Here is a 26,578-nt window from a genome sequence, read left to right as displayed (position 1 = left end):
ACCTTGCTTGATTTACTATCGGAAAAAGTGTTGTTTGAAGAAACGTTATGTTAATGCCGAGCGGTTCCATATGGAACCAAGCTATAATTTTTCACATACAACGAAAAATAAAAATATGAACATACTTTTTGCTTATTACCATCACAAATGATAATATTCTCACAAGGAACCGAAAAAAAATTCAGAAAATAATTCTCGACATTAATGGGTTATTCTATCTATGCTCTTCAGAAACTGAGAAACCCAATTAGCTAGTATTACCCAGACACACATGCTGAGCACTAGCACAACTCCATACAAACAAGTCCCCCCTGCAGCCCCCTACTACACCAATACCTACACAAGATAGATCCAGTCAGTCAGTCACACATCCATCCTCTCTTTGTCCACTTTGTCACAGACATGATCACAGCACCAACCACCTGTTTGGCTGCTCGGAACTGGTCACGCCATTGTTGCCCCTGGTTTTGTGGAGCTCTCCCATCGAGGCAGCAGGGCTTGTAGCCGCAGCTCATTAATTTAGCAATTATGTAGTGCGAAATGCCCATATGGTAACACTTGCTAGACTGCTAGAGTAAGCAATTTACATAGGGTAAACGCGGTATATTCCGACATCGTAGGTAATTCCATCACCTCTCCAGCTTTTCCTTTATATTAAGCTTTGTTTTAGTTCCATGCGTTTAATACGACTCACCACGTGTCGGATGTTGCCACACAAAGTGACGGAATATAGGGATTTGGTAGGTTTCCATTCTAAAGGCTTTTTAATAAATATGGCAACATTTTGTGACGTTTCATCGTTGCTGACGCGTAGTGAAGTGTTTTGAGAGTCATGTGAAGGCAACAGAACTTATGTAACGCATACATTTTTTTTATAGTTTTTCATTTCTCGATGCGTTCTTAATGTGTTGGAATATACCGCGTTTACCCTACACGTATCTCCGCCGGCCACTTTTACTCTGTCTGCAACCAGGGTTGCTTAACCTGTTCGGTGTTCCTAGGACCTAGTTCATAAGCTTTTTGTGTATTTTCTGGTGTAAGAGATTCTCTTATATTTGTCATAACCGTGCCAAAGTTAGTATTATGTATTCATTTTCGTGTTTTTTCAGATATATTCAATAATTGCAACTGTTCAGTTCCTGCACTATTAAACAAAGAAACTTAATTAGTATAAAATTATTGATCCTCTTTTTAGGCCTAGAGCTCACTCAGCTCAGTATGTCAGGAGGTGTAACTAGTGCTGAACCGTTCTAGGCGTAGCGTCCTTTGAGGAAGGCATTACAGGGCTGCTGGTGCGCTGGGGAGAGAGGTTGGGCTGGCCACAGGAATGGGTGTAGACCCTGTCCCGCATTTGTAGCGGGACGGGGAGGGTGAACAACAACAACAACCAGGAAAGTATTATGGGTGTCAGTGTTATGATGTGTAAGATGCTGAATAAGATCATGGAGTACCTATATCAACAGATTCATAAATGAACTGACAACTAAAAAGTCATAGTAAACAGACAGTTTTGATAATTCACAAGTGGGCACTGGGCCAGGCCATGTACTGCTGGTCAATTTCAAAATTGCTTCCTTCCTCAGGTACGTATATAAGAATGTTATCCGGGCCCAGATCTGGTCATCTCTGGCTCACAAATACAGTTGTGCCCAGGGGATACACCACACACTGGAATATCACACTCGCACATCTACATCCATTAGGAATAGATACATCATACATGTACACTGTGGCTTCAGTTTTCATCCTGGAGTTCTAGTGTACTGTGCTCTTATGTAGGAATGTCACAAAGCAGTATGATGTTCCTGTTTTCAAAAATAAAATTTCAAGATTTTTATTATATGTTCCTTTGCCTGTTTATCTGTTTATTAAGGTTTTCATGTCCTTTGAGTGAATTTAGTCTTCCTGTGGATTAAGCTTGTAGGTACTCCTGAGACTTTTTTTTTGCTGATGATGTTTCTTGTGCTTGCCAATGTGGTACTTATTCTTGCATTATAAAAATTACTTTGTTCTAAATTTTTTCTCCAGGATACCATTGATCTTAGCTAGTGTTATCTGTTAATTCTATAGCTTAAATAATTATCCGTCAAGCTGCCAGTGTTGCTGGGCAATACTCGTAAAGCTCCATCTCCAAGTGAGCCTACAAACAGTTCAAATACTACACAAAGGATCTCCAAGCCCACGTCAAAGATGGTGTCTCCCAATGAAGAACCAGAAAAGCTGTTAGATGAAGCTATGGCAGTGGTCAGGAGCCAGTCATTTCAAATGAAGCGATGCCTGGATAATGGAAGGCTCATGGATGGACTGAAGCATGCTTCCAACATGCTTGGGGAGCTCAGGACATCATTACTTTCACCAAAGATGTATTATGAGCTTTGTATCCTTTATATGCAAGCTATTTATGTGGGGAGTCAATGACAACCCACAGATGAACTATCAATTAGAGTCCATCCTGTTGATTTTTTGCAACCAATATCTTATCTTTGTTATTGATCATTACAATTCCTGGTAGGTGAACTGTAGTGAAGGCAGAGTGTTGAGTTATATTCTGCCCGTTGAACAACCCAATGCAGCCTCCAACACCAGGCATTCATGGTTGTTAAACACCCCCTCTCTACAGCTCTTGCTGCAGCCACATCCAGTCTCATTGACTAAACCCCATAGAGTCAACCCCATGTTGACTAAACCCCATTTAGAATTGACTAAACCCCCTAAGCTGTCATGATGTGTTGCTCACTCTAAGTGATCCAAGAAACATTCCTAGTGTACCTCACTTTAATAAGAACATACGAGATTTTTATGTCCTGTTCATGAGTTGAAGATTTTGGATCAAGTGTGGGAGAAAAAAAATCATATTAGTAAAATTAAAAAAAGAGCATTGTCATAAATAGATCTCCTTTTATACATAGGGTAAATGACTAACACATAAGATTTGGAGTGCATTCAAATTGGTTCATAAAAATGCAATATTGGTTTCCATTTTTCCTTAGCTGTGTTTCTCAGACATGCTCATCAGTGATGAACTTCGTCACCTGGAAACTCATTTGCTTGAGGAGTTTCAGACTGGCCACAAAGTTGCAGACTTGTATGAACTGGTACAATATGCTGGCAATATTGTGCCCAGACTGTGAGTTCCTTTCCTATTTGTATATTCATCTTAATTGCCATTGAAAATTTCTTAATTGATCATTTCATTTTATCGTAATTGTTGATTAATTCAGTTAACTTAGATCTTTGTTTTTATGAATGCAGTTAACACTCCAGTTCTATAACCTCCAAGTTAGCACAAATTTGACCTAATGGTTTAAAAATTTTCAGGTATTTGCTGATTACTGTTGGTCTTGTGTACATCAAAAGCAATGAGAACTGCAAAAGGAACATCCTCAAGGATCTGGTGGAGATGTGCCGAGGTGTGCAACATCCTCTACGTGGACTGTTCTTGAGGTTAGATCTCTGGGGCCATACTTTCAAAACTCGCTAAGTGAACGTAAGTACTTACGCTCTATTTTCTTGTCTATGATTGGTGGATTTTGCTTGAAAGGCCGTCAATGATTGGCTGATGAACTTATGATCTCCTAACGTTTTTTGAAAGTATAGGCCCTGGTCAAATATACATTTAAGAAATTAGTATTGAATTCATGATGAACTTAATGTGGCAACCCTACCAGAGATATTGTCATGATGTCAGGAAATATTCTAATTAATTCTTTGTATCAAAATTTTCACTTGATTTAATAATAAAGTCAAAAATTTAACTTGAAAATTGATAAATTTATTAGTGTCTTTTGCCTGTTAAGTAATCCCAGGAAAATTGATTTTATAGGAAATTTTCATAGCACTTCATGAAAATAAATTTATTTTCAAGCACTCCTATCAAAACGGCATTGGAATAAATTTTATTGGTTGATACTGTAGGTTATTTTTATGACATTGGAGAAGTATTAGGAAGCTCGAAAAATTTTTTTAATTAATTTTAATTAAATCTTGGAAGTTGCCTTCATATATTATTGATGTAAAAATGCACATAGGTATTTTCAATTATTAATGTTTTTCAGCATGATGCATTATTCATTATGAATTCTTTTGATTTGTTTCTTGGCCAAGTGCAGTAAAGTAAAGCTAAATTCCTATACCTACTTTCGTCCTACAGGAACTATTTACTGCAGTGCACACGCCACATTTTGCCTGATGTTGAAGATCCTCCCCCATCGAACAACCCCAACGATAATGAGCAGGGATCCGTGAGTAGTAACTTGATTTTGTGAAGCTTTTTATACAATTTGTTGAATTTGTGCCAATATCACTGATGTGCAGGGTTGGTGATTTTTTTTTATTAAAAAAAAATAAAAAATCAATGATTTTTTATATTTTTTCATGATTTGTTTGAATTTTTTTATTTTTTCAGCTTTTTTGTCTTTTTGAAAGGTTATTTTTATGTTGCAATTAGCCTACTAACAATAACAGTATATGGATCATAATGGATGGCTAAAAAGGGCACTTATTGCCTTCAATAATGGCCAACAGGCCAAGGTGGTGTTTACCACTTTGGGATTTTTGGTAAACAATTATTGATAAGTCTATTCATTAGCTTTGTAAAGTTTGTATGGAGCAAGGTAATGAGCTAAATATTGACCATTTAACTGGCTTCAATATACAAAAACACTTCAGGAATGCAGATCTTTTAAACATTGAAGAGTCACACAACAGATAGGTAGCTGATACCACAGTGCACAGCACTATAAATAGATCTACTACTTTTATGTATTATAAATCTACCAGACTCTACCCCTCTATACTCACCGACTAGTAGCAACTGAGTGACTGTCTGCACTGTTCCCATGAGTGACTGACTGCACTGTTCCCATTTAATTCAGACCAATAAACCAATACTAAATATAAACTGAACGATAACCAAACAAACCTCAAACGAGACTGGAGTTATGAGAAAAGCTAACACTATTTGAAATAAACATGTGCACAATTCAAACATTTTATTTTCATTCGCTGCATTTAATTATTTTATATATAGTTTTATAATTGTAATTGTTTTGTTTCTAGTTTTACATTAACATATTTAAAGATTGAAATTAAATATTTTAATTATAATACTCGTATTAGGGTGGAAAATCTTTAATTGCCTAAAAGGTCAATACAATCTCAACCTCTCAATGTACAGGGTGGGGCAGAACTGATTGAGCAGTTTTGAGACAAAATAAAAGAGTAATGGAGGAACATAAATAAGAAAGTTTATTTTCCTAGAGATTAGCATAGCATACAGTAATCAGAGAAAACCCGAAGTACTTTTTCAAATATGCCCAGTCCAAGGGTAAAATAAAGACGCCAGTGGGTCCGCTGAAGGATAACGATGTCCTTGTAGGAGATGACAAGGGTATGTGTGAGTTACTGGGATTACAGTTTGAATCACTCTTCAGTAACCCTCGCTACACAAGGGAGGAGAACGAAATCGAAGTTCTCCAGGAACTACCAGGAAGAAGGGGGTTGGAGAACATTGAGTTTGGGCCAGAAGATATGGAAATAAGTATCAAAGAATTTGCGACGTTTTCAGCACCAGGACCCGACGGAATTCCGGCAGTGCTGTTGAAGAAGTGTGTTGGAGCACTGAAGGCTCCGCTCACAATGCTCTGGAAAGCTTCGATGATGGAGGGAATTATTCCCGAGGGCCTAAAAGTAGGACTGATAACGCCAATTCACAAAGGAGGTGCGAGGGACAGACCCCAAAATTACAGACCTGTGACCTTGACCTCACATGTGATCAAGGTTTTTGAGAAGGTAGTGGTCAGGAGACTTGTCCGGTATATGGAAGAGGCTGACCTGTTTAATAACGGACAACATGGTTTCCAGCGTAATCGTTCCTGTCTGTCACAGTTACTGGAGCACCATCACCGTCTAGTGGCCCAGCTGGAAGAGGGAGCTGGCGTGGACGTGGTATACCTAGACTTTGCTAAAGCTTTTGACAAAGTTGACCATGGGGTGCTCTTTAGAAAGCTGAGGCTATTGGGGGTAGGAGGAAGCCTGTTAAGGTGGATCCACAACTTCCTTACAGATAGAGTACAAGCTGTCGCAATTGGAAAATCGAAATCGAGAGAAGCGAAGGTGAAAAGCGGAGTCCCGCAGGGCTCAGTGCTTGGACCGATCCTCTTCCTCATCCACATTGCCGACATAGACTCGGAACTCACCCACGCATCTACATCATCATTTGCGGACGATACAAGAGTGCTGATGAAGATCACAGACGACCTAGACTGCGAGAGATTACAGGATGATCTATCGTCAATCTACGATTGGGCCCTAGTGAACAATATGCAGTTCAACGGCATGTATACCCTGGGCCAGGAGAAGAAGAACGAGCAGGAAGAAGAGATGGGAGGAGAGCAGGGCACAAGGAGCCCTTAGGAAGATAGGCGGCCAAAGATGTGGGTAGGGGGAAGAGGAGGCCAAGGTTTCCCTGCCCTTAGCAGAAAAAGTGAAGGAGCCTCCGTCCGGTAGCGATCCGGGCGGGGGGGCCTCTGCCGTTTGGCCTGGCCCACGTGAATGCCGGGTAACCGGCCGACGCGTAGGCCAGGGTACCCCCTCGACGAAGACGCGGCAGAGATCGGGGGCACTATCCGTGGTAGGACCGAGGCTCTTTAATGTCTTACCAAAAGCGCTGAGAGGAGGGGAGTTTACTCTTGCAACATTCAAGAGACAACTGGACAAGTGGTTGAGAAAGATCCCGGATTGTCCAGTAATGGGAAACCACCCTCAGCAAGTGACAAGCAACAGCATCTTGCATCAGGTGGCCCAAAGGAGGGCAAATAGACGGAACACGTCCAACGTTACACCCGACGACGACTCGGAGACGGAGGACGACGAAGGCGGCGCATCAGCGTGACCGTGGACTACGACGTCCTAAACTCATCATAAGGTCATAAGGTCATACCATTTAGAATACTTATGTTTTGAAAACAATTTCTGGAAGATGGGGGCCGTTAGCTGCAACACACGGTTGAAGTCATTCTCAGAGGAGGGAGTAACCGTGACAGTGAATTCCGAATGCAATGTTGCAAAAATTTCTTGCAGCCAGGATGGAAAACATTGTTGAAAATGAAGCATTGGGAGACGTGTAGTTCCAGCAGGATGGGGCTACAGCTCACACAGCCCGAATGTCACTCAATGTTTTGAAACGCATGTTTCCCAGACGTCTGGTGTCTCTGAGGGGTGATTTACAGTGGCCTGCAAGGTCACCTGATTTGAGCATTTGCGATTTCTTTCTTTGGGGACATCTAAAAGAGAGGGTGGTCAGAAGTCGCCATCACACCCTACCACAGCTAAGGGAACAGATTATTGCAGCAGAGGTTATGGCCATACCTCGCCATGTGTGTGAACGTGCTGTAGGAAACTTCCGAGAACAACTCCAACAGTGTGGTGCAGCTAACAGACACCATCTTCTTGATATTCTTTTCAAAACATAAGTATTTTAAATGGTATGTTATGTTAAGCTTGAGGAAAATAAACTTTCTTCTTTATGTACCTCCGTTACTCTTTTATTTTACCTCAAAACTGCTCAATCTGTTCTGCCACACCCTGTATAAGCTAGCTAACTCATTTAAATTGTATATTGTAATCAATATATAACAAATATTCAAATAGTTAAAGACTACTTATAGCCTTATAAGAATTAGCTAAGCTGCTAGCTATGTGCAATGTATTGCAACACTTGATTCCTCTGTACCAAAAACATTCAATTTATTAGAACCTAATACACATTAAAGGCAACAAGTTTATATACCAATTTGTCATTCATAGTACATTTATACTAAACCACGAATAACAATACCTAAAAATAAATTAAAGACTGCCACTCAATATATGTAAATCTACAAAAAAATAAAAAGTAAAAATAAAAAAATCACGATTTTTTTATAAAAAAAAATCAAGTGATTTAATCACATGATTTAATCATTTTGATTTAATTAATGCCAACCCTGCTGATGTGAGTGAGGCAAATTGATTTCTAATAATGAAAATGTACACACTTCAGATTTCAGACAGCTTGGAGTTCATTCTGCTGAACTTTGCGGAGATGAACAAACTATGGGTGCGCATGCAGCATCAGGGCCATTCAAGGGAGAAGGAAAAGAGGGAGAAGGAGCGACAAGAACTACGCATCCTTGTGGGCACCAACCTTGTCAGGCTGTCCCAGCTGGAGATGGTTGATGTCGAGCGTTACAAGAAGGTTGGTACTGTAATAAATAATGACAAGAACTACGCATCCTTGTGGACACCAACCTTGTCAGGCTGTCCCAGCTGGAGATGGTTGATGTCGAGCGTTACAAGAAGGTTGGTACTGTAATAAATAATAATGCGAGGATATCATTACCTTGTAAGATTTGAATAATTACTTTATATAGTATGAAGTCAGTGGTTGGCAAAATGCATATTGTTATTTTATTTGTTTCATATTATATGATTTCTTAGCTAAATAAAATTTCATTGCCTAAGTCTTGCATGGTTTTTGATTAAAAGCCATGGCTGGAATTGGCAAGTTTTTGAAATATTCATATATTTTTTTGTTTCAAAGTTTTAGTATATGGTGAAAATCTCATCTTGAATATTCCAGTTATTTATACTGTCTAACTTCTGCTCCAGCCCTAGGATCCGAAATCCCATTTGGAGAAATAATTTTTTAACAATCTTAATACCATCAATCAAAATTTGGTGAATAATGATCAACGAACTCTTGTTTTGTTTGCCAATATAAATGATTCTAATATCTTCAATAACTTCAACTAACCATGACAATCATTGTAACCAATAGCACAGCAATCATTGTTATAAATATCTCAATCGTTACTCATATATTTTACATTTAAATGGAACATTTAACTGAGCAGATGGTGTTACCAGGCCTGCTGGAGCAGGCAGTCAGCTGTCGCGACGCTCTCTCTCAGGAGTATCTCATGGAGTGCATCATCCAGGTAACCAGGCCTACGTCTGGGGGAAAACTTATATTCTGCTCGTCACTATTTACTACGTTCATCTTATCATCAACGGTTGTAATTTTCTGCTGTCAGATGACCTTTAATAAAGGTCATCATTCTTAAGAAATGATTGAGTCAACAACAGAGTTTGTTGGCCACTATAGGTTAGTTAGTTGGCCAACTCGATTAGTTAGTTGGCCAGAGTTGGTCTTCATTAGATTTTGCTCATATGTTTTCAATAACTGATGATAATGGAAATGGTTGCATACAAAGAGTATTTTGGGACGTACATTCGTTCCATTGCATAATTTTGAGCTTCATTTACAAACAGAAAATTTTGTTGCCTGACAAGTGCAGAATTTGAATGCTTGATCAAACTCGTCTAGTGATAATCATATTTTCTTTATTATGAATCCAAATATGCCCCACCAAAATATTACTGTGGATTCAAAATATTGAAATGGGTTTTGAATTAATTACTCATGTTTTTTAAACATTCTTTCACTCTTGGAAACTAAGTTTTTGTGCCATTCAGTTTTGGTTAAAACAATGATTCCTGAATTCTTCTTGCAATAGATATCATTTTATATATGATAAAGATTAATTACGCACTTCCGATAAGATGTAGTTAGCATGTTTATTTTATTAGTTAGCATCTTTATTTGCATGAAGAATAATCAAGTAATTCTGACTAGGTTATCTCGTTGAACGTAACAACCTTCCCATATGGATGCCAAGCATCATGATCATATAGTGTTCTGCAGTTTAAACGTCGTAATTTATTTTTTTGTTATATCAGTGTTATAATTTGAAACCATCTTGATATAAGTACCGGTTTGCGGGAAATTTAATGCACTTCTGTCTCCAGGTTTTCCCTGACGAGTTTCACCTGCAAACCCTGGGCCCGTTCCTGCAAGCGTGTGCCGAGCTGCACGAGGACGTTAACGTGAAGAGCATCATAAGCAGCCTCATTGATCGCCTTGCTGCTTTTGGCAACAAAGAAGACAGCGACGGCATACCCTCTGAAATAAAACTATTCGAGATATTTTCTCAGCACATTTCTACAGTCATCAAGGTGAGCATAATGTTTTCTAACCAATATTGTAACTGAAATCTCTGTTTATTTTACAATTGTCCCATTTGTCAAAGGTCCAGGTTTTTTAGTTCTCAAACGAGATACGTGACTTCTATGCCAGCACCTTTATTATATATTCAGTTTGTTCCCCATCGGATTCAAACTTATATGAAAATAATTGGATACAAAACAATGATTATTTTATTTATTCTTTAAGTAACCGAGCAGCGCGTGGAATGTTTTCTGATGTGCTTATTGAATTATGTTAGAAATTTTGTAGAATTTTCACTACCTTATGATTGAAATAAATGATTCTGTCGCAACAAATAAACATTTTCCTGTATCAGGTCTCGTGATCAATCATGAAATGATCTAACGTGGGAATTTTATTAATGACCTCCTACTTAATCCTCTACCGCCGTATGGACTCCGGGAACACAACTTTCAACTTAAATTATACGTAAACTATTGAGTGTAGCAACCTGAGGACGTTTGTACGCAACAGAGAACATTTTAAAGTTGTCGCACGTGGTGGCAAATTATATGTAAACTATTGAGTGTAGCAACCTGAGGACGTTAGTACGCAACAGAGAACATTTTAAAGTTGTCGTACGTGGCGGCAACCATCAGTGCAAGTCATTTTGCGCTCACTAGAACGTATCCTTTTTGTGGAGTAGGCACGTGACAATATTGCTCCTGTTACTCATGTCAGGCGGTAGAGAGTTAACACCAATAATTTGAATCCCAAAATTACAATACTCATATGATGCCTAAGTAGATGGTATTATCAGACTATGCTTTTGAAATCTACCTATCTGAGATGTTTAATGTTGGAGTCTTTTCCAATTTATTTTATTTTTCATTTCAGTCTCGACCAGACATGCCTCTGGAAGACATGGTGAGCCTGCAAGTGTCGCTTGTGAACCTGGCACAGCAATGCTACAGCAACAGACTGGACCTTGTTGATACCGTCCTGGCCAACACCTTGCACATCCTTGCTGACAACCTCAAGATCACCAAGTAAGTTGCTAGATAATAACATATCACTTACTAACTGCATCAATAAACTATGTACATCAATATCTTCTCTGGCAACCTCAAGATCACCAAGTAAGTTGCTAGACAAAAACATATCACTAACTAACTACTTCAATATCTTCTCTGGCAACCTCAAGATCACCAAGTAAGTTGCTAGATAATAACATATCACTTGCCAACCCTTCAGTATTTTCGCTGACAACCTCAAGATCACCGAGTAAGTTGCTAGATAATCATATATCTCTTACCAACGACTTGAATAACCTCTGTGATGATCGATCATAAGAATATCAAGTAAGTTGCTGGTGTATCACACCTTAAATAACAAATCTTTGAATATCGTTTCTGATCACCCGCAAGATAACTAAGTAAGTTGTTGGATAATCGCACCTTGATTATCTTCTGAACAGTCTACTTATCTCAAAGTCTACTTATATTGAGAAATGGACACAATGAATCATATGATCATGATTGCCAAACTTAAATTATCGTTCGATGTTATTTTCAATGTTTGTTGCATGATTTATCACTTCTAAATTCTGTATTTCATCATTATTATTAAATAAGCAAAAAATAAAATTAATGGATGAGATGATTATGAGTGTGGTTTTGTAAGGCAAGAATGAAGTTTATAGCGCACATTGAAAGACACAGCAACTTTGCCGCCAGGATCCACTCTGGCTCTCCGTTGGGCAAGGAATTGGCGCGCCTGCTGCGGTTGCCAACAGGAAACTACAACGATCTTCTGGTGATCCTGCAGCTACAACATTTCCTGCCTCTGCTGCAGCTGCTTGACTACCAGGGCCGCAGCACCATGGGTACTTTCCTGCTCAACAATGTGCTCGAAAACGGGACTCGAATCCCTACTCCTGAGCAGGTGAGGCTGTGAGCAGTGCCATGAACCGTTATAAAACGGTTCATGATCCTAAAATATGAACAGATCAGGATAAAACCGTGTGCAATTTACGTGTGAAACATACTCGTTTGCTTTAAATATGATTTATTCTGACACTACTTGTAACAGTAATTGAAAATTATTAAAATTCACTAAGGTTTGCCTAATTTTGTTTTAAATTTTTGTTTCTAAGAAGATAGAAGATATGTCATGACTTTAAAATTTTAGGTTCATTTCAAGAACACAAGCCATGAATTATGCCGGGATACATAGGATTAGTCACAGGTCAAATTCTGTTGAACAAGTTAAGCCAAAAGTAACAAATGTGGAAACATGGAATATGGAATAAATGTATTCGCACAGCGTTTGAAGAGGTACATCAACATAAATCCTATTTGCGCTATCAAACAAAAGAATATAGTAAAGTCATTACCCAAAGGAGAGAATTGAGTCATACATTAATTAGGTTAGCAATCAAATTACTTAACATGATTAAATTCTTTCAAAGAACGTATGAACTTGTTAATGTTTAATTTGTACACGTTATCATTTTCTTCATGTCGTGGGCCTCTTGTTGGTAAAATTCATGGGCGGGCTAAAATATTTCTTTTTTATTAGATCGGTTGAATAAAGAACGTCACTGGCTCTTCGCCATTATTAAGTTTTGTGAGCATGAGGCCGTAAAGATCCATCGTGGCCTGGGACTGCTACGCCCGAAACTTGTACTAAGGATACTGAGGCTAGCAGTCGTTACACATAACAAGGAAGCTTTACCTGACGCAGGTTGACGGAGTGCTAGGGCTGTGTGCATCTCTAGTCCGCGACGCTGACGACCAGCCATTGAGCCAGCCAGACCCCGATGATCTGGCTGAGGAACAACTGCTACTCGCCAGGTTATTTTTTGTTGATCTTTTTATGTATTGATTTGAGTCACTTTTATAGCGGTCTTTGGAATTAACTGGGCAGCGAATTAAATGTTACGTTACTAATTTAACAAATTTTCTGTGAGTACCAATCAACAAGAATTTCATTTCGAGTTTTTGCTGAAAACTTGGTAAATTATTGTGTCTACTAACTTAACGAAATAGGATTAAACTGAAACAAACAATTGTTTTAAGTAAAGCTGTACGAGATTCAGGAGTAACTACCTGTACTTCTTTTGATTGTTATTGTATGCTAACTCCCACATCAGTTACGGGGAGCATGTCGGCAAAAAAAAAAAATTATTTACGGATGGATCATTATGAACTTGTACACATAGGTAAATATAAATCAATGACTTTTAGCTTGTTGTAAAATTTTCGAAGAAAATTAAAGAAAACGTGAAATTCATAGAAAACTGCTAAACAAGGGGGTACTGTAGAAATCCTAGGATCTCCTCCGAGGATTTTCAACCTACAACCTCGAGAAACATATTCGATGCGTAAAGACCATATCTAAAGGTCATCCTTTCATTTTTCAAATTTTTTTTTTGAGTTTTTCAACTTTTACCCCTCCCCTCCCTCTTTTTTAGTATATAATCAAAACAAAATACAAATCGAAAGAAATGGCCGGGATGATCTTAAGAGATTTTATTTATGAATCGAATGGTACGTATATCTCTCAATGCTGTAGCTTGAAAATCATAGGAGGAGATGGCGTATTTTTAAGATGGAAAAGATGGATTATTTAAGATGGATTTAAGATGGATTATTTTTATTTTGGAAATTTTAGTTGTCCAGCGGAGCCAAATAGGTAAAATTTATTGAAAAAAGGAGAATATGCAAAAAAATTGCTTGATATTGTAGCCCTAGCTTTCCCAGTGCCAATTGGTTGCATTTAGGGTAGGTACCTGCACGCGTCTTTAGACTTATTTCTGTCCAGTTTAACGCGAATAATAAGCTATAACTTGAATTTTTCTACATTAATACAAATGGAAAGTGTTCATTTTACATTAAGTTCAAAACGGCCTAACCCGAAGATACCTTGTATGTACATCCGTGGTATTTCCTTTCATAAACGCGCATCGTTTGTAGCTTTCAAACGAGTGCAAACACTTTGCAATTAATGCGACAAATGATCTGTAAATACAATTTTTTAAATATTGTTATAAAATGGTCATTTATGGAAGTTTAAAACAGCCTTATGCAAAAATTATTGCATGTACATCCATGGTATTTGCTTTGTTGAGCAAGTCTTGTTTGTAGCTTTCAAACAAGTGCAAACACTTTGCAATTAAGGAGAATAATGATATATATAAACGGATTTAATTTAAAGAAATCTTGGTACATATTGTTAAAAAATGTTCATTTTATATTTTTTTGGAGTTGCTTTACGCAAAAACTAGAGCATGCTCATACGTATATGGGATGTATTTCGTTAGACGCGCTTTTCCAGCAGCTACAAAATGAGCCCAGAAACCGGAAAAGCCAAAATTTTCGATTTTTCACCAAAATTTTCGATTTTAAGGGTGCCTAAGGAGCAGCAGTTAGCCGCGCGTTAAACAATAAAATTATGTAGGTTACGTTCCTCCGTTGAGTTCAACAACAACCAAATTACAACATCTTGATTACAATAAGTACATACAACAAATGTGTTTGATTTTCAAGCATTTCTAAGCAGAAGGAATGAAAGTGTCCAGTTGTCCAGCGTAGCCTTCTACCAAGACTGCTACCGGTATTTCTACCGAAATTACGAAACAACCAAGAAAAGAATAGTTCCAACTCATAATCGAAACAACTCAGTAGTTCAGTTTTGATGTTGTATATAGATTACTCCAATGTAATGACAACCGTCTGTACTCATTCAATAACTGAGGAATTTCCAGGTTTGGCTATTTTATCCTGATTTAAGAATGCTACTGACACTTCCACTGATGCTTCTTCAGTAGCAAGTACCTAACCACATGCTTGCTCCTACACGAATTTTCTTCGCGCGATATTGTATCATTTCAAAGAGGCCCCAAGTATGGCTTTCCATACTTGGGGTGGCTTTCTAATGCAAGTCTGGTGGCTCTTTACTACAACTATGGTGGTTCTCTACTACAAGTATGGTGGCTCTTTACTACACGTATGGTGGCTCTTCACTACAAGTATGGTGGCTCTTTACTACAAGTATGGTGGCTCTTTACTACAAGTATGGTGGCTCTTTACTACTAGTATGGTGGCTCTTACTACAAGTATGGTGGCTCTTTACTACCACTACTACTACAGCTCTTAAACCATAAACTTGCTCTAAGTTCCATTTCTATTATCAGGTTGCTACACCAGTTTGAGGGCGCTACCAACGACCTGCAGTACCTGATCCTGCAAGTTGCACGCAAGCACCTCGAGACAGGAGGACCGAAGCGCGTCATCCACACGCTCCCCACGCTCGTCTTCCTGGCTTACAAGCTCGCGCATGCTTACTTCAATAACAAGGACCAGGTCTGTTGTTCATCAAGTTATAATGCGTGTGGTTAATCTCGTGAGGTTAGATTACACGAGGTTAAATTACAGCTGGGGTCATACTTTCAAAACTCGCTAAGTGAACGTAAGTATTTACGCTCTATTTGTCTGATTGGTGGATTTTGCTTGAAAGGCCGTCAATGATTGGCTGATGAACTTACGATCTCTTAACTTTACGATATCTTAACTGTATTTTCATTACGTATTGGCGCATGGTCAATTCCATCAACCAGGCCATGTGATTTCTTATAGGTATAAATTATATTTTATTGACTATATGAGCAAATCTTTTTTGTTGGTAGTAATACTGCCACCTATTTCAGCCCATAATAAAAATTCAGATAGAATCAGAAAGAGGCCACGAAAACCCAGAATTTTACATATCACATCCCACTTTAGATGTGATATGTGGATTATATTATTTGTGCGCTCAAATTAAACCTTAAATTTAAGAGGAGCATTTCGGTCAAAAAAAAAGAAATTTTGACTTTTCTAGTTTTGAGGCTCAGCTTAAAGGTCGAAGACTCGCCCATTTAAAGAGCTCAAATAATTGAAAAAAGAATTAAATTTATTTCGGTATTGGGCTGGTAAAATGCCCATGATCTGAGTAGTACGCAATATTCGTAGGAAATCAAACTTTGAGATATCCTTGAAATTATTTGATGATACAATATTTGGGATGTTAATTAATTCAATATTCTCAGAATCGGTAATGGAACCCAGCAATGTTAATCTATTGAGGCTTGAAATATTAATTGCCTATATAAAAAAGTAAGCTGATACAGTATATTTAAAATTTTCATCTCAATAATCGAACTATAATGTCCAAGCTACAGCATTGAGAGATACCATTCGATTTGGTACATGGGCAAAACTGAGGAAACAGAAAAATCCCCTACCCACCCAAAAAAAATAGAATTTGGAAAATGGTCGGGGATCGCTAGATACTGTCTTTACGAATCGAATTATATGTCTCGTTGTTGTAGCACGTGAATTGAACGAGGAGAGTAATTATTTATTTAAAAGTACCCCCCTTTTTTACCGTTTTCTATGAATATCACGTTTTACATTTATTTTTTGAAAAATTTACACAAACAAAAAGTATTAGGTTTCTTTTTTACATATGTGTACCAAGTTTCAAAATGATCCGTCAGTAAATAAATTTTTTTTTTTGAACAAAATGCTCCCGTTAAATGAAGTTGATTGTCCTGAGTGCCTGAAGTTTGCGGTAGTTTGCTGTTTTTTGGTCGTCATTTGATACGTTAAACCCTTGCGTTTCGTTCTTGTTTTGCTCTTTGACTGTCACTCCAAATGATCAAGTTCATGCTGCTATGCTTCCAATGTCTTGATTTGTGCAAAATATGTTCCATGAAAATCATTCCTAAAGTGAAAATGCATTCCATTTTAGAAACCTTTTTAAGTGCCTATGTTACTTTTCTGTCCGGTATTCTGCCTGAAGGGACGGACTCTTTTAACATTTACTGTCCAAAATTTCAGGATGAAAAATGGGGCAAGAAGGTGCACAAAATCTTCCAGTTCTGCCACGCGACCATCGCGGCTCTGGTCAAGGCGGAGTACAGCGAGCTGCCCCTGAGACTCTACCTTCAGGGCGCTCTTGCTGCTGATGTCATCACCTTCCCCGGCCACGACACCGTGGCCTACGAGTTCATGTCTCAGGTGGTTTAGTTTACCAGCGCCTATTATTTTAACTTATTGTTAGTTGAATTTTCAGGTTTTTTAGCGCATTTTCTCATTTATAAAAAAAAATGCATTATTGTGCTCGCCATGTCCGTCCGTCCGTCTTTCTGTCTGTCGTCCGTCTGTCTGTCCGTCCGTGACTTCACGTTTTTGTCTACGAGAAAATGCGTGCTCTGTCACTCACTGCAGTGAGTACTGAATTATATTTTTTCTTATTAAAAGGAGTTAATCGATGTTTAAAGAAAATGATAAAAGGTCAATATGTCATTTTGTACTAATAATACGTACATATGGTAAATATGTCATTTTAGATGGTTGATTTTGTACGTATGCTCTTAAATTTTAGGAAATTCGGTCGTACATTTTTAAACCTCCTTTGTAAGACCTAGGAACGTATTGAGTGGCCTTATAAAATTGTTTGTTTTAAATGTTCTTACTGATTTAAATTTTTTTCCTTGGCGCAACAATACCAATCGGATATATCAAAGAGTTTAAATCGCATCACAGTTCTTACACTACTCATATTACTTACTTCTCGTTTGAATTACTGATGCATCTGTTACTGCAGGCTTTCTCCCTGTACGAAGACGAGATCAGCGATAGCAAGGCTCAGTTGTCAGCGCTGACGCTGATCGTGGCAACAGTGCAGCAGACACGTAACTTCACAGAGGAGAACCACCAGCCGCTGAGGACGAACTGCGCACTGGCCGCCTCCAAACTCCTGAAGAAACCTGACCAAGCCCGCGCAGTGACCACGTGCGCCCACCTCTTCTGGTCGGCGACCATCAACGGCCAGGAGGTGTGATCAATGCTTCATGTCTTGTGCATTATTGTGTTCTGGATCAACTTATTCTTTTATATTTGACAGGCTTTTAGACACGAAAAGCATTGATGACGGTAGGTTCATCATTAGTCGAATAACTCGAGTATAAGCAAAGATAAATATACAATTTTCTTTTCACATTATCTGTAAGCCTTCTCGCCTTACGAGTCTAATGAATTTTGTCCAAGTTGATTCGAGCACATGGCTATGTACAAATCTGTCGTAAGTTTTAACCTGTTGTATGCGTCCGAGCCCTTGTGTAAACAACGAAACTCCTCAGTTGCGTGACGAGAAACGTGTGGTGGAGTGCCTCAAGAAGGCGGTGCGCATCAGCCAGCAGTGCATGGACGCGAGTGTGCAACTTCATCTCTTCGTCCAGCTTCTCAACCACTACACTTACTTCTACGAGAAACAAACTCCTGGTGTGAGTTTTCCTACATTCCCTATTATAGAAATCATTACTTGCGCAAAGTTAATTGCTCGAAACGCTGCATTTACATTGTTTCAATTTAAGGTTATACCTGGTATCACCGCCGCAAAAAATGAATTTCTCGAAAAGCCACAGCTATTTCAAACTCCGAATTTGATCTTGAATATAAATTTTTATAGAGTACTCTTGTTTAACAGGTGACGATATCGATGATTAATCAACTGATCAGCAAAGTGAAGGAGGACTTGACGCAACTGGAGAGCGGTGAGGACCTGGATCAAGTAACAAGTCACTTGAACACGACGCTCGCGCACCTCGCACTGCGCAAAGAACAACCGCTACCTGACGGACCAAGCTACGAGGGGCTTGTGCTTTAATAGCGTCGCCTTCCTGCTTATTGCTTGAACTCTAATTTCGATGTATATCATATGTCATGCTTTGTCATGTAATTTAAATGTCGTTTACTGTATACTTTTTTGTTGTTTTTATTGAACTTGAATGCCACTTTATTATGCTAGTTAGGTTTTTGCTTTGTTAAATTCCGAGAGGGATATGCCTGTTCTTGTTTGCTGTCTAGTCTAAGGAACATATTTTCCAGTTGCAATAGTTTTTAGTGTAATGTATTATTTGTGGTACCTTATCGTAGACGAGATAGGAGTCATGAAGTATTTATTCTAGCAGATGACCCGCAGTTATGAAATGCGTGCGCCATAAAAGTCTGGCATAATATTTGTCGACGCCAGACAACGTAAGTAAAAATTTCTCATTGCTCGTCTAATTGACGACGAATAATCGTGGATTTTGATAGTTTATGTGGGCGCTTTATAGACATTAGTATCAAATTGAACCTTTATGTCTAATTGAATTTCCAGTACCAACTTGATGTTTTCAAATTGAATCTTCCTTCTGGAGCCTAATTAGAGTGAAGAATTGAGGGATTCCGTGTTTGATTTCTGAATATTCTGGTTATATATGTATTGATCTCTTACGTGACTGATCAAATAGTAAACTCATTCTTAACTATAGAGAACGTGTTTTACAAGATTATACTTACGATTTGAAATATCACCGAAAACATAGCTATTCCATCCCAAGTATTATGGTAAATTTGGTGAAAATAATTATTATGCATCATTTTCCTTTGTCAGGTCTCAACTTTAGCATAGTCTCCTCCCTAGCGTGGTCTCCTCCTTAGCATAGTCTCCTCCTTAGCGTGGTCTCCTCCTTAGCGTGGTCTCCTTGGCAACTGCTTATTTTTTGTTCTAAAGTAATCATTATTTTTCTAACTGGTTAAGTTTTTTCATCACTATTGAAATATTTTTTAATGAACGAAAACTTCTAGATCATTACTTCCGCAGCGCTGGCTTACAAAATACAGTACACCATAGAATTTCGCTTGGAATAATCTTCTGCAAACATAAAAAGCAAGATTGGACCAAATGCTGAGTGCTTAGACGAGATTTTCTCATAGTCTAAACGTGACCCGAAACACCTCGAGTCAAGACACGCAACTAGCCTCATCAGAATCCGAGATGTACGAGTACACAGGCGTGCGCTTGTCCCAGCCATAACACGCTCTCGAAGTGTAGACCTGGGCCTATACTTTCAGAAAAAAAAGTTAAGAGATCGTAAGTTCATTAGCCAATCATTGACGGCCTTTCAAGCAAAATCCACCAATCATAGACAAGAAAATAGAGCGTAGGTACTTACGTTCACTTAGCGAGTTTTGAAAGTATGGCCCGAGGCTATACTAAACTCTTCTTGAAACCGAAGTTCTGCTAAAATGAAAGTTAAACCACCGCGCCTACAGCCAATTGGCCGGTGGCAAAACATTTGAAAAGCGCGCAATGAAGAAAAATCATGAAATATACCTGATGTGAATGTAAACCTCAAGATCAAATACTAAATCTAGTAAATATCTTATAGTAAAGCCTACAGCGTTCTGCACCATTAGGCATTCGCAAGCTTCAACATTGTATAGTGAATAATGATCATCTAACAGGCGCGGCCTCTGCTCATTAAAACTACGCAAACGATGTCCGGCTATTGGAATTCTTCCATGCTTGTATACGTTAATCATTATTTATCATTAATAATTACAAATATTCACGCATATAAAAATATTGAGCTTCTCAGCAATTTATTTGCATACTTCTAAGAAAGATAATTTCGTTCTAAACTATCACAATTGCCCACATTTTTCGTAGTGACAGCAAAGGCGTAAATTGAATCGAAGATACCGGTTGCGCCGCAAGCAATTTATTGCACTTAAGTTAAGAAAAAGCTAACATAAAATTCATTTGTTATTCGTTATTAAATTTGGGGGCAATTAAGCTACCCTATATAGTAGTAAAGCAGTGTTAATAATGAGTGAAACGAATTTCTTTTAATAAAAAGAAATCGAATTCTCAATTCAGGGAATAATTCCTACTTATGCACCTTTGAAGTAATTGTGTATTCCGGCGGTAAATGAATAGCAATTGAATTCAAGTCTTGGGCGACTGGGAATGTTGTGACGATCACGCGGGTTAATTTTCTGGACCTATACTTTCAAAAAAATTAAGAGATCGTAAGTTCATCAGCCAATAATTGACGGCCTTTCAGGCAAAATTCACCAATCATGGACAAGAATATAGAGCGTAAGGGTACGCACACAGTGAAAGCAGGTTGCCAGCGTGCTGGTTACCTGCTCAGGCTGGCGCCTGAAACCATAGAGTACTGAAGCCTATTCGTACAGGTTTTAACTGTGAACACTTACATTATTATCCTATGTTCATTCTTGTGGCAGGTTGGAGCAGGTTGCCTGCGCGGGCAAACCTGCTTCCACTGTGTGCGTACCCTAAGTACTTACGTTCACTTAGCGAGTTTGCAGTATGGCCCCTGGAAGTGTTCATGAACTTTGCAGGCCGTGACTGCGTCAATTTTTTGCTTGTTTACCGAACTGTTGATCTTCCTTGCGAAAAAGAAGCTGCGCTCCACCATTGCTTAAGTCTAAATAATAATAAAATTAAAAGCGTTTAGCAAAAAGTTAAAAGCAATGTCCTAGTTTGTTGAAAGATTCATCTGGTATTTTCAGTGATATTTTCATGCGACAATATTTTTCACTTATTGGACGTTCTCTTAAACTTTACTTTTTTATAAATTTTCAAATTCATTTCTTACAAATTGAATTCAATAAAAATCAGTACAGTTAGGAGAACAAGATCGTGTCAAGCACCGGCACCGAAGTGATCAAATGAGCTGGAAATAACAATAAAGATCAATGCAGAATAATTAACTCATTAACGCAATTAACCTTTGTGAAGCTCAGATGTACTGCGATGTGATAATCATCTGTGATACTGAGATACTTGACCACACGTTTTTACATTAGTATGAGGAGGAATAACTGACGTTTAATAAATAAATACGGGATGAGTAGAAGACACGATGAATAAGTAATAATCCAGCTGGTAAAGATATTCAAGAGGAGCGAACTAAAAATAAGACAAATTTTGAGGTTTGGCTGAGCCCGAAACTTTACAGTTAAAGAAAATAAAGATAAATATTAAGTAGGAATTAAACTTTTTAAGGTTAAAGAAAATAAAGATAAATAATAAATAGGAATTAAATTTTTTTTAACATACAGATTTAAGAATTACGGCATTGCTAAACTAACAAGCACTACGCGCCACAGTGGCCCGCTCTACTGCATAATTTTCCCTCTGAATGCCTTAATTTTTTCCCTCTGAATGCATAATTTTCCTTCTGAATGCCTTAATTTTTTTCCCTCTGAATGCCTTATTTTTTTCCTTCTGAATGCATAATTTTCCCTCTGAATGCCTTAATTTTTTTCTCTCTGAATGCATAATTTTCCCTCTGAATGCCTTTTTTCCCTCTGAATGCATAATTTTCCCTCTGAATGCCTTAATTTTTTCCCCTCTGAATGCACAATTTTCGCTCTGAATGAAGCCTTCGCTTACGCCAATGCCAACGTTGCTGGCTTGGCAGGGTAACTGCAGATAAAATTGCTCTTCATTGCTGAAGGGATGAAGTTTCATCCCACCAAAATATAATACGTGAAATATCGATCTATAATGCTTTTCTAATCTTTAAACTTATAGAGAATGCCAGTTTTACTTGGTTTTGTCCTCCGAAATACTCTAATTGAACTATTTAATGAGTCAGCGTTCATGTTTGTTGCTAAGTGTATGTAGGGTGAGCGTTGCCAAATGTATCGGTGTAAGCATCTCGAGTTCCAAGCTACCAAGCGACGATGAATTGGAGGCGTGAGAGAAACCTACAACAAACTCCTACTCGTGTTTCGCTGGGATACTTTCCTTTCATTTTTACTAACCTAAGTTGTCAATGGATTGAGTGAGCATTTTAAACGTGTGTATTAAGAAATTTCCTAATGAATATGTTTAAAAAATTTTTTTCTTGCTGTCGAAGTTTAAGCATAACTGAAATAAATTCAAAACGAACATTATTCCCTCCGTGCGGTTTTCAAGAGAAGCCGCCCGTCTTAAGGGGACCGGCTACCCTAAAATTTTCAATTTTGGCGTTTTTCGGTTTTTGTGCTCATCTGAAAGCTGGAATTTTGCTCTTTCCAATGGTACCACTGCCATCGCTGTACGTTAATATTTACGTTCATGACGTCTCTTTAAAGGGAAGCGGGTGAGAGAGTTCTTTAAGTAATTAGATTAATCGAATGATACGTGTCTCGATGTTGTAGGATGATATTTGTGGGAGGAGATAGATTTTCTGAAGTACCCCTTTTTAGCAGTTTTCTATGAATTTCACGTTTTCTATCAATTTTTTCGAAAAATACATAAGAGCAAAATGTTTTTCTTTTTACCTTCTACGTATGTATGTGAAGTTTCATGATAATCGGATGATAACTGTAGAAGTTTTTCCGGTGGGTAGCCGGTCCCCTTAAAAGAATTCGCTGCGGTTATCGCCCCAGTAAAGTTTGCGGTCGTCAGAAATTTGATATGAATAGCTCGCTGCCTCTGAATCACGAGATGCATTTCAAACGAATAAATTTCACGAATATACATCTGATTGGTTATGAATTTAAGCACCTCGATATATTATAAGTGTTTGAAAAAACGCGTTATATTTTAATGCAAATTTACGTGGTCTACATATACATCCATGAGCATCTAACTTTAGTTTTCTACGCCAAAAGTATTCACTGGCCTCAGCATACCAGGAGGGTGTAGAAAGCAATTTATATGAGAACATGGTTTGAGTCAGAATATCGTGGTTATCAGCAGCACTTGACGGTCCAAACATTCCCTCACCCAGCCTCAGGGACAGCATAAACACACTCAGGCGGTCGCTATGTAGGTGTAACCGCTGCCTTACAGTCTAAGATGGTAAGGTACCATTCTGGTAATGGTCTTCACGTTCACTGACTTTGTAATTCACACAAGGGCATAAAACTATGGATATTCAACACAAACATATTTTATTACAGCAAAGTTTCGCCAAACGGGCTTCAAGTTAGTGTCACAGGTCTAATGCCGCAGGTTGAAATTATTTGCATTTTCGTCTGCAAAGGGATTAAGGGCTATTACAGACAGTAATAAATCCTACAACCATTCAAATCTGATAAATAATAATATGACAAATGTTCAGCATCTCCGCACCATACCATACAGGTCGGCGTCGGGAGCAAAGTGACACGTGGAGAAAGAGTGATGCTGAAAACTACTCATGGTAAACAAATGCTATAAGAGATGCGTCAAACTGCGGCTACAGTAGGAAACAAACGTGTGAAAAGTGCAAACTGAACAGACGAGCGTATTGCGCTAATTATGGCCTTGAGGTAAACGATTATGAAGAACAACTCAATCATTGAGCATCAAATGAAGAACAACTCAGATATTGACGAAAACATCTTATGAAGAACAATACACTTCTCAGATATTGACAGAGACCTTCTATAATGAACCTTCTGACTCTATATATGAAATTATTCGAGAATGTAAGATGTAAATGATCATTTTTTAAGAAAGTGTTACTGAGAACATACTAAATAGATATAAATAATACGCATTAATACGGTATTATAAGTTAGTACCGACCTGAACAGGCAGCCAAGAGGTCTTGATGACATAGTGATGAATGCTGCATGTTGATGCCCACGCGACCATGGATGTGTTGGTTGATGAACTCGTCTCCCTCCATCTCCTGCACCACCAAACCAGATTACGGTGACGTTGTAACAACGAATAATACAGTCAATAAAACTTTATATCTCTACTGGATGTGTTACGATACAGCGCTTCTTCCTCAATCACCAGCGCCATCATCACAACCAAAGTTCTAGTCACAAAAATGTAAGTGTAAAGAGACAGTGCCTCAAACTGCAGACAAAGACTGTAACTGAATTTAAACTTTAAATTTTTTTCCAAAGACTGTAACAGTACTTGTAACCAAAAACTGTAGATGAAACTAAAAACTGTAGGAGTAAACAAAGGATGTAACTGTAACCAGAAATTGTAACTGCATTAAGCCTGTAAGTGTGTAACCAAAGACTGCAACTGTAATCAAAGACTGCAACTGTAACCAAAGACTGCAACTGTAACCAAAGACTGCAACTGTAACCAAAGACTGCAACTGTAACCAAAGACTGCAACTGTAACCAAAGACTGCAACTGTAACAGCGACTATAACTGTAACCAAAGACTGCAACTGTAACCAAAGACTGCAACTGTAACCAAAGACTGCAACTGTAACCATAGGCTGTGAGTGTAATTAAAGACTGCAACTGTAACCAAATACTCTATATGTAATCCAAGACTGTAAATGTAACCAAAAACTGAAACTGCAAACAAAGAGTGAAACTGTAACCAAAGACTACAACTGAAGACGCTAACTAAACCTAAAGACTGTAACTGTAACCGAAGACTAACTATAACCGAAGACTGTAACTGTAACCGAAGACTGTAACTAAAACTAAAGACTGTAACTGAAGACGACAACTAAAACTGAAGACGGTAATTGTAACCGAAGACTGCAACTGTAACCAACGATTGTAACTGTAACCGAAGACTGTAACTGTAACCAAAGACTGTAACTAAAACAAAAGAGTGTAACTGTCACCAAAGACTAACTAAAAATAAAGACTAACTGTCACCAAATACTGTGTAACAAAAATACAAAACTTAAGAGTGTAACTGTAATCAAAGACTGAACTAAAACTAAAGTGTGTAACTGTAACCAAAGACTGTAACTGTAACCGAAGACTGTGACTGTAACCAAAGACTATGAATGTAAACAAAGACTGTGACTGCAACCAAAGACTGTGACTGTAACCAAAGACTGTAACTAAAACTAAAGACTGTAACTGTAATCAAAGACTGTAACTGTAACTGAAGACGGTGACTGTAACTGAAGACGGTGACTGTAACTGAAGACGGTGACTGTAACCAAAGACTGACTATAACAAAGACTGACTATAACCAAAGACTGTAACTAAAACTTTAAACTGTAACTTTAACCAAAGACTGTGATTGTAACCAAAGACTTTACAGGCACGACTGAACAATCGAGTGTTAAAATTTATTGTCTAATTAATTTGTTAACGTTTATACGCTTATCGTTTGTCTCGTGTTAAGAGGCAAAGTCGACTCTCGTTAGCTCTATCTTAGGGACTATTGCTTTAACCTTACCGGAGTGAAGACCGCTTGCTCAAACAGTATTATTACTTTTGTTAACTCTTGCTTATCTGTTACTTAATTTGAGTTTGTGCGAGTGTGTTTTCATTTTATTTTGTTCCATTTAAATGCATGTTAGAACTTCTGTGTTTCGCTCGTTTAATTAAGATCTTGCTTAACCGGCTTTACGCCAGTGCTTTGAACCCGTAAGGGTTATTGGCTCCTTGAAGCTTCGGTGTATACCGATTATGTCACATGCCTAGTGCTGTGAATTAACTGCATGCTTGCATGCGCTTTACTCTCTTTAAAGTACGAGCGAACACTCCTTATACTGTTTTCACTTTTTTCTTTCTAATAGTTCTCTACATGAGAACTCTTATCTAGGATTCCTCAACGGAAACAAATAGGTTTGTCATTTTGATTATTTGAAACTATTATCATTATTCTGAATTTAAATTATTCTTGAATCATACTGAAATCCATTGCCGTATAACTTTGATTCCATTAATTTTAGGCTTAAGTTGGTTTTCTGTCTTATTCAGATAAGAATCAACCCTACCGCCTCTA

The 26,578-nt window shown here is 38.1% G+C and overlaps 1 protein-coding gene across 1 annotated transcript; it reads left to right on the top strand.

Annotated features, from left to right (window-relative positions):
* The first annotated feature begins 1,947 nt into the window (after positions 1–1,947).
* On the top strand, positions 1,948–19,487 carry LOC108676855 (vacuolar protein sorting-associated protein 35). Its single transcript, XM_018165008.2, has 15 exons — positions 1,948–2,377; positions 3,004–3,127; positions 3,319–3,444; positions 4,151–4,241; positions 8,042–8,236; positions 8,895–8,978; positions 9,850–10,056; positions 10,925–11,076; positions 11,764–11,971; positions 12,773–12,882; positions 15,225–15,393; positions 16,912–17,091; positions 17,681–17,911; positions 18,216–18,359; positions 18,563–19,487. The coding sequence occupies exons 1-15, from the start codon at positions 2,191–2,193 to the stop codon at positions 18,740–18,742; spliced, it is 2,388 nt and encodes a 795-aa protein (XP_018020497.1). The 5' UTR covers positions 1,948–2,190; the 3' UTR covers positions 18,743–19,487.
* Positions 19,488–26,578: the final 7,091 nt, after the last annotated feature.

This window comes from Hyalella azteca, unplaced genomic scaffold (assembly GCF_000764305.2).
Source record: "Hyalella azteca isolate HAZT.00-mixed unplaced genomic scaffold, Hazt_2.0.2 contig10031, whole genome shotgun sequence".
NCBI lineage: Eukaryota > Metazoa > Arthropoda > Malacostraca > Amphipoda > Hyalellidae > Hyalella > Hyalella azteca.
This window is presented reverse-complemented; position numbering and strand designations above follow the sequence as displayed.